Source organism: Aotus nancymaae, unplaced genomic scaffold (assembly GCF_030222135.1).
Source record: "Aotus nancymaae isolate 86718 unplaced genomic scaffold, 86718_ANA_hifiasm-v0.15.2.pri h1tg000015l_1, whole genome shotgun sequence".
Lineage (NCBI taxonomy): Eukaryota > Metazoa > Chordata > Mammalia > Primates > Aotidae > Aotus > Aotus nancymaae.
The window spans coordinates 1,118,707-1,135,858 of record NW_026988427.1 but is presented as its reverse complement, the minus strand read 5'-3'; the positions used below and the strand labels follow the sequence as shown (position 1 = coordinate 1,135,858).

General features: G+C 41.7%; 1 protein-coding gene and 1 non-coding gene across 3 annotated transcripts in view; one reads left to right on the top strand and one right to left on the bottom strand.

Annotated features, from left to right (window-relative positions):
- DOCK2 (dedicator of cytokinesis 2) overlaps positions 1–17,152 on the bottom strand; it is a 437,527-nt gene that overhangs the window by 317,492 nt on the left and 102,883 nt on the right. For both annotated transcript variants that reach the window (XM_064376547.1, XM_064376548.1), the window contains exons 23-24: positions 15,323–15,431; positions 2,757–2,827 (exon numbers count right to left, since the gene is read on the bottom strand). In XM_064376547.1, the coding sequence (XP_064232617.1) occupies positions 2,757–2,827; positions 15,323–15,431 (180 nt within the window). The remainder of the gene's footprint in view (positions 1–2,756; positions 2,828–15,322; positions 15,432–17,152) is intronic.
- On the top strand, positions 210–316 carry LOC135275200 (U6 spliceosomal RNA). Its single transcript, XR_010342898.1, has one exon. It is a non-coding gene; the product is annotated as a U6 spliceosomal RNA (small nuclear RNA).

The window sequence follows — 17,152 nt, the reverse complement described above, 5'->3', positions numbered from 1 at the left end:
GGGCAGGAAAAATAGAAGCTAGTAGAGCAAAGTAGACCAATGTCTCCCACCTCATAGCACTTACAGTTCATCCCTGGATCTCTAGCCCTGAGATACCCCCAAGTCCTGGCAGAGCATCAAGTGCAAGGTAAGCCTTTAGTAAAAATGTACAAGTTGTTCTTAGTGTGAAATATTAGTAGCATTAAAAGAGATGTAAAAATCTGAAAATAGTGCTTGCTTCAGCAGCACATATACTAAAATTGGAACGATACAGAGAATATTAGCATGGCCTGTGTGCACAGATGACACGCAAATTCATGAAGCGTTCCGTGTTTTTTTTAAAAAAAACTATTTTTTTTAATTTTAAAAAGAAAAAAAATCTGAAAATAATACCAATAGCCCTGATTAGTTACTGTGTATCAAGCATACACTTTGCATTTTGCATTTATTATGCCATGTAGACCTCATAACTCTAAAAGAAAAAAACAAACAAGCCCATTCAAAAGTGGGCAAAGGATATGAACAGAAACTTTTCAAAAGAAGACATATATGAGCCAACAAACATATGAAAAAATGCTCATCATCACTGGTCATTAGAGAAATGCAAATCAAAACCACATTGAGATATCATCTCATGCCAGTTAGAATGGTGATCATTAAAAAATTTGGAGACAACAGATGCTGGAGAGGATGTGGAGAAATAGGAACACTCTTACACAGTTGGTGGGAGTGTCAATTAGTTCAACCATTGTGGAAGACAGTGTGGCAATTTCTCAAGGATCTAGAAATAGAAATTCCATTTGACCCAGCAATCCCATTACTGGGTATATACCCAAAGAACTATAAATTATTCTACTATAAAGACACATGCACACATATGTTTACTGCATCCCTGTGTACAATAGCAAAGACCTGGAACCAACCCAAATGCCCATCAATGATAGACTAGACAAAGAAAATGTGGTACATATACACCAAGGAATACTACACAGCCATAAAAAACGATTAGTTTGTGTCCTTTGTAGGGACTTGGATGAATCTGGAAACCATCATTCTCAGCGAACTGACACAAGAACAGAAAGCCAAACACCGTATGTTCTCACTCATAGGTGGGTGTTGAACAAGAGAACACATGGACTCAGGGAGAGGAACATCACACACTGGGGGGCAGTTGTAGGGGTAGGGGAGAGACAGTAGGGGGTGGGGAGGGAGGGGAGGGTGGGGAGGGAGGGGTGGGGAGGGAGGGTGTGGAGGAATAACATGGGAAGAAATGTCAGATATAGTACGCACCTAAAGTAAAATAAATAAAATTTTTTTAAAAAGCTATACCCAATACTTATCCCAATTTTATAAGTTGGAAAGCTCAGGTTTAGAAGGGCTAACTAACTTTCCCAATGTTATGCAGCTAGGAAGTTAAAGAAACAAGAGTTCAAAACAAGGCTCTGACTTTATTACCATACCATTTTACTTACAAATGTTTTATGCTTGGTAATGCTTTATGGTAAGTCTTAAAATCAAAAAGGTCTCCAATTTTTTTAAAAAACTATGAAAAATTGTGGATTAGAACCAGTTTGGGACATCAAAAGAGAGACGGCTCTTCCCAAAAAGGGTGAGAATCAAAATGCCCTGAAACAAAATTATAGTCCTTGTCGGCTTTCCAAAATAAACTTATTGTATTCATTCATTCTTTCAAGGACTTATTAAACATCTACTTAATATGAGTCAGGCAAAGCACAGAGAAATGGGGATACAAGGGGACAGACCAGGTCCCAGTTGGCTTGGAACTTACACTCTAATAGAGTTCGTCAAATGACACAGAAGCAAACAAATCAATACACAGCAATGTATGCAGTGAAAGAAATAAATAGGGAGCTGTGTCAGAGAATAATGGCACAAGGGCTGGGGGGAAATTTTAATTTATTTACAATATTGAGAGGTGGCTTCTCCAAAAAGATAACATTTAGCTTGAGGATCTGAAGGATAAGAAGTAGCTAGCAAAAGTCTCCCATATTAAGAGAAAAAGGACATCCACAAAAAAACCGGTGACATCTGAATAAAGTCCAGAGTGCAGTTAAGAGAACTGTACCTATGTACAGTTCTTAATTTCTCAGTTTTTATAAATGTACCATAGTTACGTAAACATTAACATTAGGGGAAGCTGGCTGAGGGGCACATAAGAACTCTGTTTGTAATCTTTGAAACTCTTTTCTAAATCTATAAGTATTTTAATATAAAAAGTCTTCAAAATCTGTTATCTAGAAACTGTAATAAATTTTTTAAAAAGAAAAAGGTATATCTGATTGAGATGCCCCTATTCCAACAGCATAATAACATTAAAATAACGTGTTTATCTACGAGCCGAATGGAGTTAAGAGGGAGAAGGCAAAAGGCAGCCATCTCCATTATCTCTTTAGGTGTGCTTAGGCTGTTCTCTGTTTGCAACTGTGGGGCCTACAGGGCAAAGAGTGGAACCCAAAATAACCTTCAGGCCCAGGTGAAATGGAGACATTTACCCCAAACATCAATTTTTTAACCTACATGATTACATTTCATATCATTAAAGAGGGATGCTTATTACACAGTTGGTTTTCACCAGTCTGGCACAAGAAAACCAAAAGGTAAAAATACCATACTGGAAGCCTTGAAAAAGTCCCCTGCCACATGTCCTCCCCACCCCTAGCTGAGTGCCCATCTGAAGATCCCCATAAGAGCCCACCTCCCACTCTGAATCCCTGGCTTGCCAATAGAGCCCAAGAAAGTACAACATAAGCTCTCACCTGAGTAACTTTGCATCAAAGACCGTTTCTACATCATGGAGGACAGATGGGATGTATTTCAAAGCCGCCACCTAAGTGGAATGTAAAATATGTATGAGTGATGCTCACATCAACAAGTCTGTGCTGGCAAAGAGGGTAATTTGCAGCATGACACAGATCAGGGGAGAATGAGTCCGCATCCTGGACATTAGGATATTGATGCAAGCCTCTGTATGTACATCAAAACATAAGCATGGTCTGCTTTGTATACAAAAGTGAAGTCACAACTTCTGTCTTCAAGGAGGCAGTAACATAGAGTAGAATGACCACAGATCTTGTAGTTCTACAGATCTGCAAATTCTGTTTCCACACCTTATTATCCATGTGGCTTTGGACCAAACATTTAACCTCTCAGACATTTACATATCTGTGAAATAGAGAAAGTTATATGTATTCTGCAGAATTGTGAAGATTAAAAATATATGTGAGGCATCCAACAAGCATGAGGCATATTTTAGTGCTCAGTAAATGGTGACTTATTAATGGAAGATGGTGTAGTTTAATTGCATTGCTGGTGGCAAGTTATTCATATTTCCTCTCCCTAGCCACTTTCTGAATAATAGTGGGCATGTTTTGGCCCACTAGATGGCTTGGGAAAGCTGAGCATTGTGGTGGATTGCTTCCTCTCTTCGAGTTAACCGATGTATCCAGAGGTAAGAGCCACACTCACCCTCTAGCAACACCACTTCCTAAAAAGCAGGGCAGACTACAGTTTCAGCAGAAAGAATTGTAAGTCACATGATTGGAAAATAATGTTTAAGACTCTAATGGAATCATGCATTTTTTATTCTTTTTATTTTTCCATATATTCTAGGTGTTTTCTTATTAACATGTATCACCCTTTAACAGTCAGACCAAAGTAAAAATCACAAAAATTACTTTCCTAAAGAAAATCTTCCTCCTAGCCATATAAAACTAAGATTCTTACTTAACATAAATAATGATTATGATTATTCTCTGAAAATTTACATCAGGGCAGATGCTGTGCCAAAGACTGCTAATAGATTATCTTATTAGTTACAACACTGCAAGGGAAATATTATTTTCATAAATAAAGAATCTCTGGCGCATCACAACTAAATAACTAGCCTGGGGTTGCAAAGTTAGCAAGTGGAGAGCCTGGATTCAAATGCAGGCAGGCTGCTCTTAGAGCCACTTTTTGTAACCCTTAAGCTACATGGCCGCCTTACTCAAATAGCAACTGTCTCCCTCTATGCCTTCATCCGGTTTTTTTTCTTGTTTATAATTTTTAAATTTTAAAAAGTCGGTACTGTATGTTCGATGTAAAAACATTTATATCAGATAAGGCATTAGGGTGAAAATTGTTCCCAAAGTCCCATATGGCATCCTTCTCTCAGCTCCAATCTTTCCTCCCCAGAGAGGGGAGGACCACTGTTCGTTAACATTGTGAATTTCCTTCCAGACTGCTTTCTATGCACGAACGTGTATGTGCATCTGTGTGTGTATGTAAATATACAGGGCTGCAACTTGCTTTTCGTAGTTAACCACACACCAGTGGCATCCTGCCATCTCATAGAGTACATTCTTTTCATTTCTAACCACTGCCCAGCACTGCTCAAATGGGTACATTGTACCTTTTTCAGCCCACCCCTGCTAATAGGTGCCATGCTATTTTCAGTTTTTCTTTATTATAAATATGTGGTAAAAACTACTTAACATATATGTTTGTGTATCTGTAAAAATCCTTGTAGGATGGATTGTTCAAAGAAGAATTAGTGTATAAAAATGAATAGACATATAAATCTTAGGAGAGACTGCCAATTACCTTAGAAGAGGCAGTAACCAATTTCCTTTAACCAGCTTTTCCTTTCCCCATACCTTGTTACCACTGGACATACAGTCTTTTAGATTTTTGTAGATCTGATGTGTAATTTGCAGCTCCTTGGTTGCTAGTATGGTTGGGCATATTTTCTATATTTATTGAACATCTATATTTACTAAATTCCATGTTCATATACTTTTTCCATTCTTATTTTGTTTTTTTTTCTCATTGGTTTGTAGAATTCTTCATGCACCTTTAATATTAACCCTTTTACAGTAACACATCTTACAAGAATCTTCTCCTGCTTATCATGATGTTCCACTGCATAGAAAGATTTGAATTTGTAGACTGTCATATTTATCAGACTTTATAGTTATTGGATTTTGTATCTACAGATTTATTCTTTATTCTTTTAAATGTAGATTATAAGACAAAACAACATTCCAAAGCCATTGTTTCTGAAACTATGTTCTATTGGAACCGCTTGTCCCATAGGACGGTGTTAGGTATTCTGTAAAAGAAAAGGGTTTGCAATCAAAGAATTTTGGGAAGCACTGGTTTAAGCAAAGATAAACCAGTGAGGTTTTTTTTTTAAAAACTGTAGAACTTTTTATAATTTTAATATGCTAAGAAGCATTATGACATTCCTCCAGGCAGTCACAGTATCCAGTACATTCCAATCTAGTCGGTCAAGGACCATCTTTATCAGGAAACACCAAGCAGATGTAGCAAAATCAGATGACTGCAGAGCTAGGCAAGCAGCAGAAAGAAGTGATATGGAATGAGGACAGGGCAGTGAGAAGTGATGAGATGTGTGGATTCTATTCTCTGCCTAAAGACTCAGTCATTCCTGTTCAATTGTTTTAACACTTTGATTTAACATTTTGATTTGCTAGACAAATCAAACACAAATGCAGGTTGCATTTCTTCCAGAGGCTACTAATTTACAACCTCTAATGTCTAAAGGGATGCCATATACTGAGGCATGTGCCCTGAAAAAAGCCTAGTCCAAACACTTCTATTTTGAGATAGGGTTTTGTTCTTGTTGCCCAGGCTGGAGTACAATGGGGTGATCTTAGCTTGCTGCAACCTCCATCACCCAGGTTCAAGTGATTCTCCTGCCTCAGCCACCTGAGCAGCTGGGATTACAGGCATGCGCCACCATGTCTGGCTAATTTTGCATTTTTAGTAGAGATGGGGTTTCACCATGTTGGTCAGCCTGGTCTTGAACTCATGACTTCAAGTGATTCACCCATCTTGGCCTCCCAAAGTGCTGGGATTACAGGCATGACCCATCAAACCTGGCCTGATCCAAGCACTTCTAACAAACTATTTCTTCATCCACTCTTAGGCCAAAGAACATAGAGGCCACAGGGCCCTGAGCTCTCCACCCAGCACTGCATGAGCCTAGGCTCATTTCTTCACTCCTTGAGCCTCAGCCTCTTCATGATGGTATATGCCGAGTCTCTTCCCATCTCATTACTCAAGCACTGGCCATCATTCCCCACACCCAAACAGAGTATCATGTGTACTCATCATAATTAAGGCCAAAGTGAGAAACACGCACAGAAACAAATCCCTTTGGGGAAAGGCAGGACTTCAGTGTCCTCTGAGGGTTTGTGGCTTTCCAGAGCTGCACGTCATTCCAGGGCTTTGGAGGGATATGGTGGAACCGCAGTCACCAGGAGTCTGCACAGCACACACACTTACACACTTTAACTGTTAGCAAGGAACTGCACAGGCTACCAGAGGGGATGCTCAGAAGGAACCCATCTTCCCAGTCTCCCACTCTGAGCTGGCAATACAGTCAAAGGAAGCAAGTAGCTGTCACCTGAGACTCAGAGGGTATTAGCAATGTGACAGGAGAGTATTAAATTTGCATCTGGTCCAGGCCGCCTCACAGAGAAGTGGCAGGCCTGTGGCTTTTTCTCCCTATAGGGACAGCCCATCTCTGCCTCAGGAAGTTTACCAAGACTGTTGTCATGGTCAGCACTGGCCAGACGACTTTTGTCTATAGTCTTGTTTTGACGCACCGGGGTGGGTGACAACAGGCAACTTCAGCAGGTGCCAGCACCGAATGCTTCCAGAAGGCGGAGCACCTCAGTCATAAGACTATGGGAGACTCCATTTGTTACAAGTTTCCAGATCTGTCAGCCTCCTGGGAACTGGGTTTTACTGTTCTATTATTTATTTATTTATTTAAATTTATTTTATTTATTTTTTTGAGACAGAGTCTCGCTCTGTCGCCCAGGATGGAGTACAGTGGCGCCATCTCTGCTTACTGCAATCTCTGCCTCCTGTGTTCAAGCGATTCTCCTGCCTCAACCCCTGAGTAGCTGGGATTACAGGCGTCTGTCACCACGCTTGGCTAATTTTTTGTATTTTTAGTAGAGACAGGATTTCATCACGTTGGCTAGTCTGGGTTCGAACTCCTGACCTCAGGTGATCCACCCACCTCAGCCTCCCAAAGTGCTGGGGTTGCAGGCTGGAGTCACTGCACCCAGCTGTTCTATTACTTTCACTCTCGTTATTACTACCATTCTATAAAAAATAATATTATGTCATTATTACTTTCATCCCATAGTCTATATTCCTATATTGTATATAATACTTAAAACACATACATACATATATACAATAACATACATGTGATGTATATACACACATACACATACAATAGGATTATGAATCATAGGGTTATTTAAATGGGAACCATGGCTGGGCATAGTGGCTCATGCCTATAATCCCAGCACTTAGGGAGGATGAGGGGTTGATCACCTGAGCCCAGGTGTTCAAGACCAGCCTGAGCAACATGGCAAGACCTCATCTCTACAGAAAAGTAAAAAAATTAGCCAGGCATGGTGGCACAGGACTGTGGTCCCAGCTACTCAGGAGGCTGAAGTATGAGGATCACTTCAGCCCTGGAGCTAAAGGCTGCAGTGTGCTGCGTTTTGTCACCGCACTCCAGCCAGGGTGACAGACAGAGATGCTGCCTCAAAAATGAATAACAATAAAATAGAAACCATTACTGGAAACTGTATACATGCCAAATACTTTATATGCATCATCTCATTTAATTCTTCCAACTATTCTGAGTGGATATTGTTAATCCCATTTTACCAATGAGAAAACCATGGCACGGAGAGGTTAAATAACTTGCCAGAAGCCATGTAGCTAATGAGCAGCAAAGCAAAGATGAGTACCCAGCTCTGTCCAGCTGGCTCTTACCCAGTACATCCACTACTGCCCATCACGCTGCAGGAAAGGCATTCTCTCTCGGCAAGTGGGGAGGATTCAGCAGGGAGGAGAAGGCTATTTGGAGAAGGAAGTGGGAAAAGAGCGTCCCCCACCCTTTGTAAGAAGTTTTTGAAAATAAAATGCAGTTTTTCTGACATCCCTTAAGGATCCTCCTTACCACATCTACAGGGGACCAACAGGAAAATGTTTGCTGCCTTGGTAATTAGGTGATCATGTGGCACTGAGTGAATTTCCTAGATTAATCATCCACTCTGAACCCCTCTGCCAAAGGCCAGGTATATCCCTCAAGAAAAGAACCAAATCCAAAGCAAGCAATAGTGGTTTTACTGTCCCAAAGGCAAATCAAGGGAGGACACTTGAGATCATTGCCTTCTAGATGGACTTCACCAGAATTAGCAAACAGCAAATGTTTAAACATAACAACGAAAGTTAAAACCAAACTAGCATGCCTCCAATATCAAAGAGATTTGTCTGCTGAGTGTTCTCAGGCCTTCCTGCGCTCTCTTCCTCTCACTCTCTCTCTCCCTCTCTTTCAAACAGAGTGACTAGTGTTGGTGCCAGTAGACACAGACTTCTGGCCAAAATGAACATGTCTTAAAATGATACACAGTTATGCAAGAATGCTACTAGACATCTTCAAGAGCCACAGGCATTCAAAACAGGTACTATTCCCATGAATTTTTAATCCTTTTATTTTAGCCAAGTAGTAGATGATCAAGGTCCATGGAAACTAGAAAAATGATGTCACAGGAATTCTCCACAGCATGACCTTAAGAAGGCAGTTTCCTTTGGGATGCTGCGTTGTCCCTGGGGAACATAAATGTAACTCTCTCAGGACATTCAGCCTCATCACTAATCTCTCAGGCAAAGTGAAGGGAAAGGAACCAACAGATTCCAGAATATGTGTGTTTCCATCCTTTCTGTAACTCAACATTATGGAGTCCCCTGAGTCTTATCCACCTGGTGTTTTGCCAGAAGACTTGGGTCATAATTAAATTATCCTATTGCTTGGTAGTGATTAAGAACTCAAACTCTAGACTTATACAGCCAAGATTTAAATCCAAGATCTACTAATTTTCAGCCGCGGTAAATCACTTAACCACTTTAAGCCTCATTTTCCTCATTCGTAAAGCAGAGATAAAGACTATTTGTCTTTGCATATAATCTTTATCTCTGCTTTATACCACATGTTCTCACTCACAAGTGGGAGTTGAACAATAAGAACCCATGGGCACAGGGACAGGAACAACACACATGGGGCCTGTCAGGGGGTGGGGGACAAGGGGAAGGAGAGCATCAGGACAAATAGCTAATGCACGTGAGGCTTAAAACCTAGATGACGGGTTGATAGGTGCAGCAAACCACCATGGCACACTTATACCTATGTAACAATCCTGCACGTTCTGCGCACCTATCACAGAACTTAAAGTAAAATTTAAAAAAGAAACTATTTGTCTTATAAGGTTGTTGTCACAAAGATCAACTGGGCTAACAATATATGTAAAGCTTTTAGCTCAACACTTGACATGCAATAAACACTGAAACACCAAACTAAACAAAATGGTAGAAGTCAGTATTTATTTTTTTAAGATACAGAATCTTGCTTTGTTGCCCAGGCTGGAATGCAGTGGCACAATCACAGCTCACTACAGCCTCGACGCCCTAGGCTCAAGTGATCCTCCTGCCTCAGTTTTCTGAGTACCTGGGACCACAAGCACATACCACCATGCCTAGATAATTTTTTTTTTTTTTGTAGAGACAGGGTCTCATATGTTGCCCAGCCTGGTCTTGAACTCCTGGGCTTGAGAGATCCTCTCGCCTCAGCCTCCTAAAGTGCAGTATTATAGGCATGAGCCACTGCACCCAACCATGTTCATTCATTCATTCAGAGAGTAGTTATTTGAGCACTTTCTGTGTGTCAGCCATTGTTCCAGACACTGGGGATATAAATGGCAGAGTCCCCGCCCTCCTAGACACTCCAGTGACTTCATTAGCATGAGTGGCATTCACAGTAGCCAAGAGAGCATGCCATTCAATACAAGCTGTTCATTTAATTCCACTTGTGCCATCAAATTGGGGCATTATGAAATATCATGGACCGTAAGGAGAATGGGGCAAATCAGCCTGCATGGCATCACCATATGCCTTTTACTCACATGTGAGCGCTATCTAATTTACAAGTGCTATCTAATTTACAAGCATCTGGTGTTGACCCTCCAAATCTGCCATCAATTTTATCAACCGCATTCACAGGGTTGGCACATGCAAGGACTTCTGAGCATGTGGCTCATTGTTGAAAACACATGGAAACCCCTGGCCTACACCTTACCTATGGCAAAGAGAAGAACAGTGCTTTGGAGGCAAAAGATCTAGGCGGATTCAAATCCTAGCTCCAGGACTACAAATACGTGTAATTTGCGATTAACTATTTAACTTTATGAGCCTCCTATGGACACTGAGGATAGTGGCTCCTTGAAGATCTCTGGCAGGATTTAAAACGCTGTATGTGAAGAGCCCAGTTCCATGCCTGGAACATGGTAGGTAATCAGTGGAAAGTGTTTTTATTGCTCCTCTCCTCTTTGAACTTCTGGCTTTAAATTCTCCATGGTCTTGGTGAGCTGCTGCCATGCCAACTCAGAACAATAAGAAAAACCACAGAAAGCAACTCACAAAAGCCGGGTAAGCATTAGAGATGAGTAATAACTTGCTTAGGTTTCAGAATTCACAGTGGACACAGCTGAGATTTGAACCAGATCTGCTCTACTCACAATTAAGCTGCACACAAATGGGGGTTTCCAACATAAGCTGCTATCCAGCTGGATGCAAAAAGTTTGAACCAGGAACATCAACCACGGGCAATCTTATTCTCTGCACCACCACCCCGCCCCCGCCCTCCAGCCCCAGCACTTATGGCTGATGTTACTAATAGCTCACACCCCATGCAGGCTCAGAATCAAGACTCCGGTCATCTCATATTATTTCACTAGGTCAAACATTCCCATACCATGTTTTTTCATACAGTCACTTCTTGTGGGTTTATTCTTTTCAGAATGTATATCTACATTTCTTGATCTGACTGAATAAATGAATGTACTAACACTATTTGGTCTTGTGTAACAAGACTAGAAACACAAATACCCACCTTCAGAATCCTCACTAGTAAAATACCCAAAAAACTTCTGTTTTATGATGAGATCAAGGAGGAAGAGGTATAAATGATTAAAAACGGTTTAAACCAAACTATGTAACAGGCTTTATACTTCATGCTTCACATATATTACTTCATTTTACCCTCTCAATAATCCCCTAAATTATACATTAGGCCTCCCATGTTATAAAAGGATAAACTGAGGCTCAGAAAGTTGAAATGATGAGTTCAAGGCTACATGCCCACATTTCTCTGGTTAAAAGCCAAAGCTCCTCCTGCAACAAATGTCAAAGTCTATAGAAGACTCCTTGTGTGGGATCTGCCAACATCACACAGGTCGACCCCTCTACCCTCATCATTAAGTTCTCTTCAGATGGTACTGCTCTCCATATTTGAATATAACTTTAAATTCTTCATGGGTAAGTTTTCAACAGCCATATAAATAAGTGGAAAGCATCACTGGCTTTATGAAAATTCCTGAGGCTAAACTTGGCCCCTAGAGCAAATTGAAAAAGAGATGAAGCCCCTTTCTATGTCTCTGGGGTGGAAATCTATGAGAACAAACCAACAAACCTGGCCCAAATTACAAGGAAAGCCATGTATTTCTACACAGCTACCTGGACAAGAAGAACCTGGGTAAAAAGACTTATGCCAAAACCATAACAATCGTATTAGTTCATTGCATTTGCATAGCATGTTATAAGTTGTTCTGCAGACAATGCTCATTTGATCCTCACCCACACAATGAACATTTATAGATGAGGTAACTGAGACATTGAGAAGTTAAGTGACCAATGTACGGTCATGGAGCTCATAAAGAAGAGCATTCCTGTTGACCAGGTGTCTTCAGAGTGGCAAATGCTCACTTGCTCCCCTTTGCTTCCTAGCTTCCTTTCTTCCTCCCTCCTTCTTTCTTTCCCTGCCTTCTTACACTCTCTCTCCCTTTGTTCCTTCCCCTAAGATATTTGTAGCCCATCATAGGGAAACAGGTGCTGAAATTAGAAAGAGTAGCTCCACAATGACCTATTCCCTCTTCCATCCTTCTCTCTCTCCATGGCACCTCTACTTATTTGGGGCATCAGCACCTTTCTCCTCTGGGATGAGGAACTGGCTTTATCTATTTGCTCATCGTTTCTGCTCTTTCACCCTTCAGCTTCCTTGGAACTGATTTCACACCTAATTCAACCCTATAGCCTCTCTCATGGTAACTGGTCATCCTTGGCTCTCTCCTGATATCCCAGCACTGTGTGGCTGCTCACTGGAAGTTAGTTGCTTCCAATGTGATACAGATGCAGTGGCCAGCTGGGGCTCCTGCTGCATCTTCTCATGCTTTCCCCTGCCCCTGTTATCCCCTTTGTCACAGAATGATGGGGGTGTTAGGAATATGAGGAAGATGTTTTTAGTTTGTTGGTTCGTTTTTTAACGAGCAGTGGGTAAGGGAAAATGAAAACTAAAAGACTGCAGTCCCAACTAATCCAAGGGAAGACATCTATCCCCAGTAGGGCCTAAACAAACAGTATAAAGAACATGCTAATGTCGTGGCAGTGAATATGGTCTTCAGAGCCAGGAAGGAATAGTTATGAATCTGAGCCATCCCACTTCACAGGAATGGTGCCTGGAGGAAGCTGTTTCAACTGCCTGAGCTTCAATTCCCTCATCAATAAAATAGAGACCTTAAGACCTATCCCTAGTGCCATGAATTAATGCAACAGATACCTATTAAGCATCAACTAATAAATGATTATTAATTGAAGACACACTAATCATTGTGTTTTCAACACTCAGGATAATCCTAATATTAGGATTAGAGAACTAATATGATTATTATGGTTTTGGCATAAGTCTTTTTACCCAGGTTCTTCTTGTCCAGGTAGCTGTGTTAGAAATGCCTTGTTTTCCTTGCGATTTGGGCCAGATTATGCTGGTTTCTTCTTGTAGATTTCCACCCCAGAGACATACAAAGGGGCTTTATCTCTTTTTCAATTTGCTCTAAGGACCAAATTTAGCCTCAGGGATTTTCATAAAATCAATGATACTTTCCATCTACTTATATGGCTGCTGAAAACTTATCAAAGAAGAATTTGAAGTTATTTTCAAATATGAAGAGCAGTACCACCTGAAGAGAACTTAATGATGAAGGCAGAGGGGTCAAGCCCCTGTGATGTTGGCAAATCCCACAAAAGGAGTCTTCTGTAGTCTGTGACATTTGGTGCAGGAGAAGGAGCTTTGGCTTTAGACCAGAGAGATGTGGGCGTGTAGTCTCCAGCACATCATTTCAGTTTTCTGAGCCTCAGTTTATCCTTTTATAACATGGGAGGCCTAATGTATAATTTAGGGGATTATTGAGAGGGTAAAATAAATATATGTGGAGCATGAAGTGTAAAGCTTGTTACATAGTTTAGCTTAAATCATTTTTAATCATTTATACCTCTTCCTCCTTTGCTTCATTATAAAACAGAAGCTTTTTGGGTATTTTACTAGTGCGGATTCTGAAGGTGAGTAGTTGTGTTCTTAACCTTGTTACACAAGACCAAATAGTGTTAGGACATTCAGTTATTCAATTCGATCAAGAAATATAGATACACATTCTGAGGAGAATAAACGTTTGGATTATCAGGATTATTTTGAGTGCTGAAGACACATGATGAATAAAACAAAGTCTTCCCCAACACACAAGTTTCCCCTATTTGTTAAATTAAAGGAAGCCATCAGCAGAGTGGTTCTCAAACTTTGCTTCACATTAAAATCACCTGGCCTGGGTCACACTTCATACCAATTAAATCAGAAAGTCTGGTAGTTGTGAGGGACTTCTCTTCCTGGGTCCTTGAGGGGTGTAGTTTCAAATGCAGGGATTTCCTTTGAGCACCTCCTCCATGCCTCCATCCGGGAATCAGAGGGGCTTCAAATGTAAAATTCCTTGTTTAATTTTCGCCTACAGCAGGCCAGGTAGGAAAAGCCAGGTGGGGCTCTTTTGTCCCAAAATCTCCGAAAGCTCTGGGAGGAGGGGGCTCTGTAACTCAGGATTGTGGACCAAGCAGCCAATCCAGTATCAGAGTCAAAGATCAATCACTCCAGAGGACGTTTGAAAGAACTCCTCTCATTGGACGAGAACATGAATGGGGGTGGGAATAACTCCAGGGTTAAAACTTCAGCTGCTCCTACCTATACAGATTTCCCAGTCTGGGTTCCCATCCCATAACAGCGTGGAAGCTCCCTCTCCACCCTGCTTTCCCCTCTCTTGGTCCCCCTCTGCCCTCTCTCCCCACAACCCTATCTAATAAATCGCTTTTCTACAAAACTCTTTGGGTACATGGTATTTATTCAAACGGCAAACTCACCGTGCCTCTGGGGCCCCTTTCTCCACTCTTTCGCGTCAGAGAGGCCGAGAACCTCTTCCTAACTGGGAGCTGGGTATGCTCCCCTGGTTACAGTTGTAACCAGGTATCAAAATGTATTAAAGATCCCCACGCAATTGTAACATACAGAGTCTGGAACCCATAGTGTGAGAAGCAAACATTCCCCAAGCAGATTTCTGCCTCTGCTTCCTCACCTTCATTCTAGCTAAACACTAGTACTTCATTAATTCTAACCAGCGCCTGGGCATCCCAGGCGCTGGTTAGAATTAGCAACTAAAAGAATAACATCGATTTTTTAAAAAGCAGCAGCAATCTGCATTAACTCATTGATTTAGATAAATGTGTTTGGGCTTCCTTTATTCACAACACATGAAGCACTCCCAGCTTCCCCCATCCACACCCCCAGCGCTTGCAAGTACATCCTGTGGAAGTTCTGAAGTCTCCCTGAAAACAGCCTCTTCATTCAGACTCTCTGCCGCTCAACTCTTTCTCAAACACAGGGGTAAGCCTCGCAGTTTCTCAAAGATTTGCAGAATCTGCAGATTAGCATCATGGACCACACATTAGAGGGCTCATTCTCTCCAAAGTACCTCTTGTTTATTGAGGAGCTCTCTTTAATCCCAAAAGAGTCCCTGACTTTATGTTGTTGAGAATAAAAAATAAACTATTGGAGCCTCGGCTTAAGAGACTGCCCCCATAACTATTCTCTCCATCAGAAGTGGATCCAGTTTGACTGATTTCCTTCCAGGCAACAAAAGCTTCAGAGCTATTTTAAAAGAAGGCACTGCTGCCTTCATGGGAAGCAAACAATAAACATGTTTTCTCTTGTCCTGAGGAGCCCTTGGTCTTCAACCAAGTGGCCAGCCCAGGCCTTCACTTGACACAAGTTTGCATATTTCAGAAAAAGAAGACATTATCTTAGCATGCTGTTATTTACTGGATGACCAAGGAAAAGACAGATTTTATTGTAGTGTAAACCAACCTGCAAAAGGATGGTAGTTTTGTATTGACTTTTCATCAGATTGTTGATAGATTCAAAGAGCCGTCTCATGGATTCTTCAAACTCCATCTGTTCTTTGCCTTCGTAAAGCCTGAAACAAGATACATCTGGGTCATTTCTCAAGCAAACAGACAATACCTTTAAAAGTGTGTACCAGGCACAAACTTCATTTAAAATTTAAAACAAAAAGGAGTGGGAGATGGGAACTTCAGGGAGGAGAGGATTCTGCATATGCTGCGTGCATCATTTTCTCAAGAGAAAAGCCTCATATCCACCACACCCAACAGAAACCCACCAACTAACAGGGAATACACCTTCTGCTGTATTTTTTAAACTCCAAGGAAACTCCAAAGGAAAGAAATTTGTCTGAGCTGAGGGGACATTAATAATTTTCACCCCTCTGCAAGAATCAGAGGATCGTGGTCATCAGATTTTCAAAGTATCTTGGAAACATCAAGGAGAAATATTTTCAAATGTGCTGCCATTTCCACCTAGCCATTGCCTGCTTGTCAGATGAGTACCAACAACCCATTTTATGTCAGGGGCCCTTGCCTTTCCTGCCCTCATTTCAAGAGTGTACTTATTACCTTAACTCAAGCTGTTGTTGCTCGGATTATAAAGGCCCTACATTGTAAAACATGTAAACCTAATTGAAATACATAACTTAGAAGGTGAGACTCTTCATTAATCCAACCAGGGAGGTCAGCTATAGTCAACATTTTCATGGATCCTTCCAGGGACTTTCAATGCCTATAATAATATACAAGTGTAAAATTGCACAGAACCAGCCCCTCATATAAAACCAGTCTCCAGATACCTGACTCTTATCAACCCCTTCCCCCAGCCTTAGGAGTGTTGTTCGGCTCAAGGCTTCTCCAAACAAGCATTTACTGCCAACCGTGAAATATCCACAGCCTAATCTGTGGCATACAGTGTGAAATGCACAGAAGAGCGCTCCTGTCTCCAATACAGATAAAGAGAGTCTCTCCTGTCACAGCCCTACACACTCAAAAGGCTCCTTAGTGCACCCGGGCCTTGGCAAAGGTGCTTTCCTAGATAAAGCACTGACACACTAAACAGGTTTGTTTGCTCATCGACCACAGAGCAGGCCAGCCAGTCACGGCCCCCTCAGCGCTGTCTCTGCAAAATCCCCATCCTTCCCCTCACCCTTCTTTCCTATTTTTCTGCTTCGTTTCTCTGGCTCTAAGTGTGTGTCCCTTCTGTTCATCTTCTTGAGTGTTAATCACTCTCTTTCTCTCCTTGGGCATCTATGTCTTTATATCTAGTTCTCTTCCCCCCTCCGCCGCCGCCCCTACTCCCCGACTCTATCACTCTCTTTCTGTCTTAGTCACTCTCTGTCTCTCTTTCCTTCTTTTTCTAACTAACCCCCTCTCTAAAGCCCTCCTGAAGTCAGAAGTGTAAGGGAAGTCTGTGCTGAATGTTCCCATCGGTTATGGGGACTCAGCAATTGCTGCTGACCTTCTGGGTGTCCAGCTCAAGGTCACAGAGACAAGGAGCCCTGAAGTGGCCTCGTGCCTAGGGCTCCTCATTCTCTTCCTCTCCTTAGCTCCATAGCTTCTTCCACTAATTCGCCCCCACCCCAGCTTTTACACCGCTCACTGCTGAGCCTTCTTGTCCCACCACCAGAGATACCTGCCACAGCGTATGTATTCTCGAGTCAATCCGCTTTGGATTCAAATCCCCACTGTCCAGGGGGCACTTTATTACAACAGCAAACATTACAGAGCACCGCTCTGCTCCAGGCACCATCCTGGATGCATGTTAAATCACTCACTCCTCACAACCTCAGCA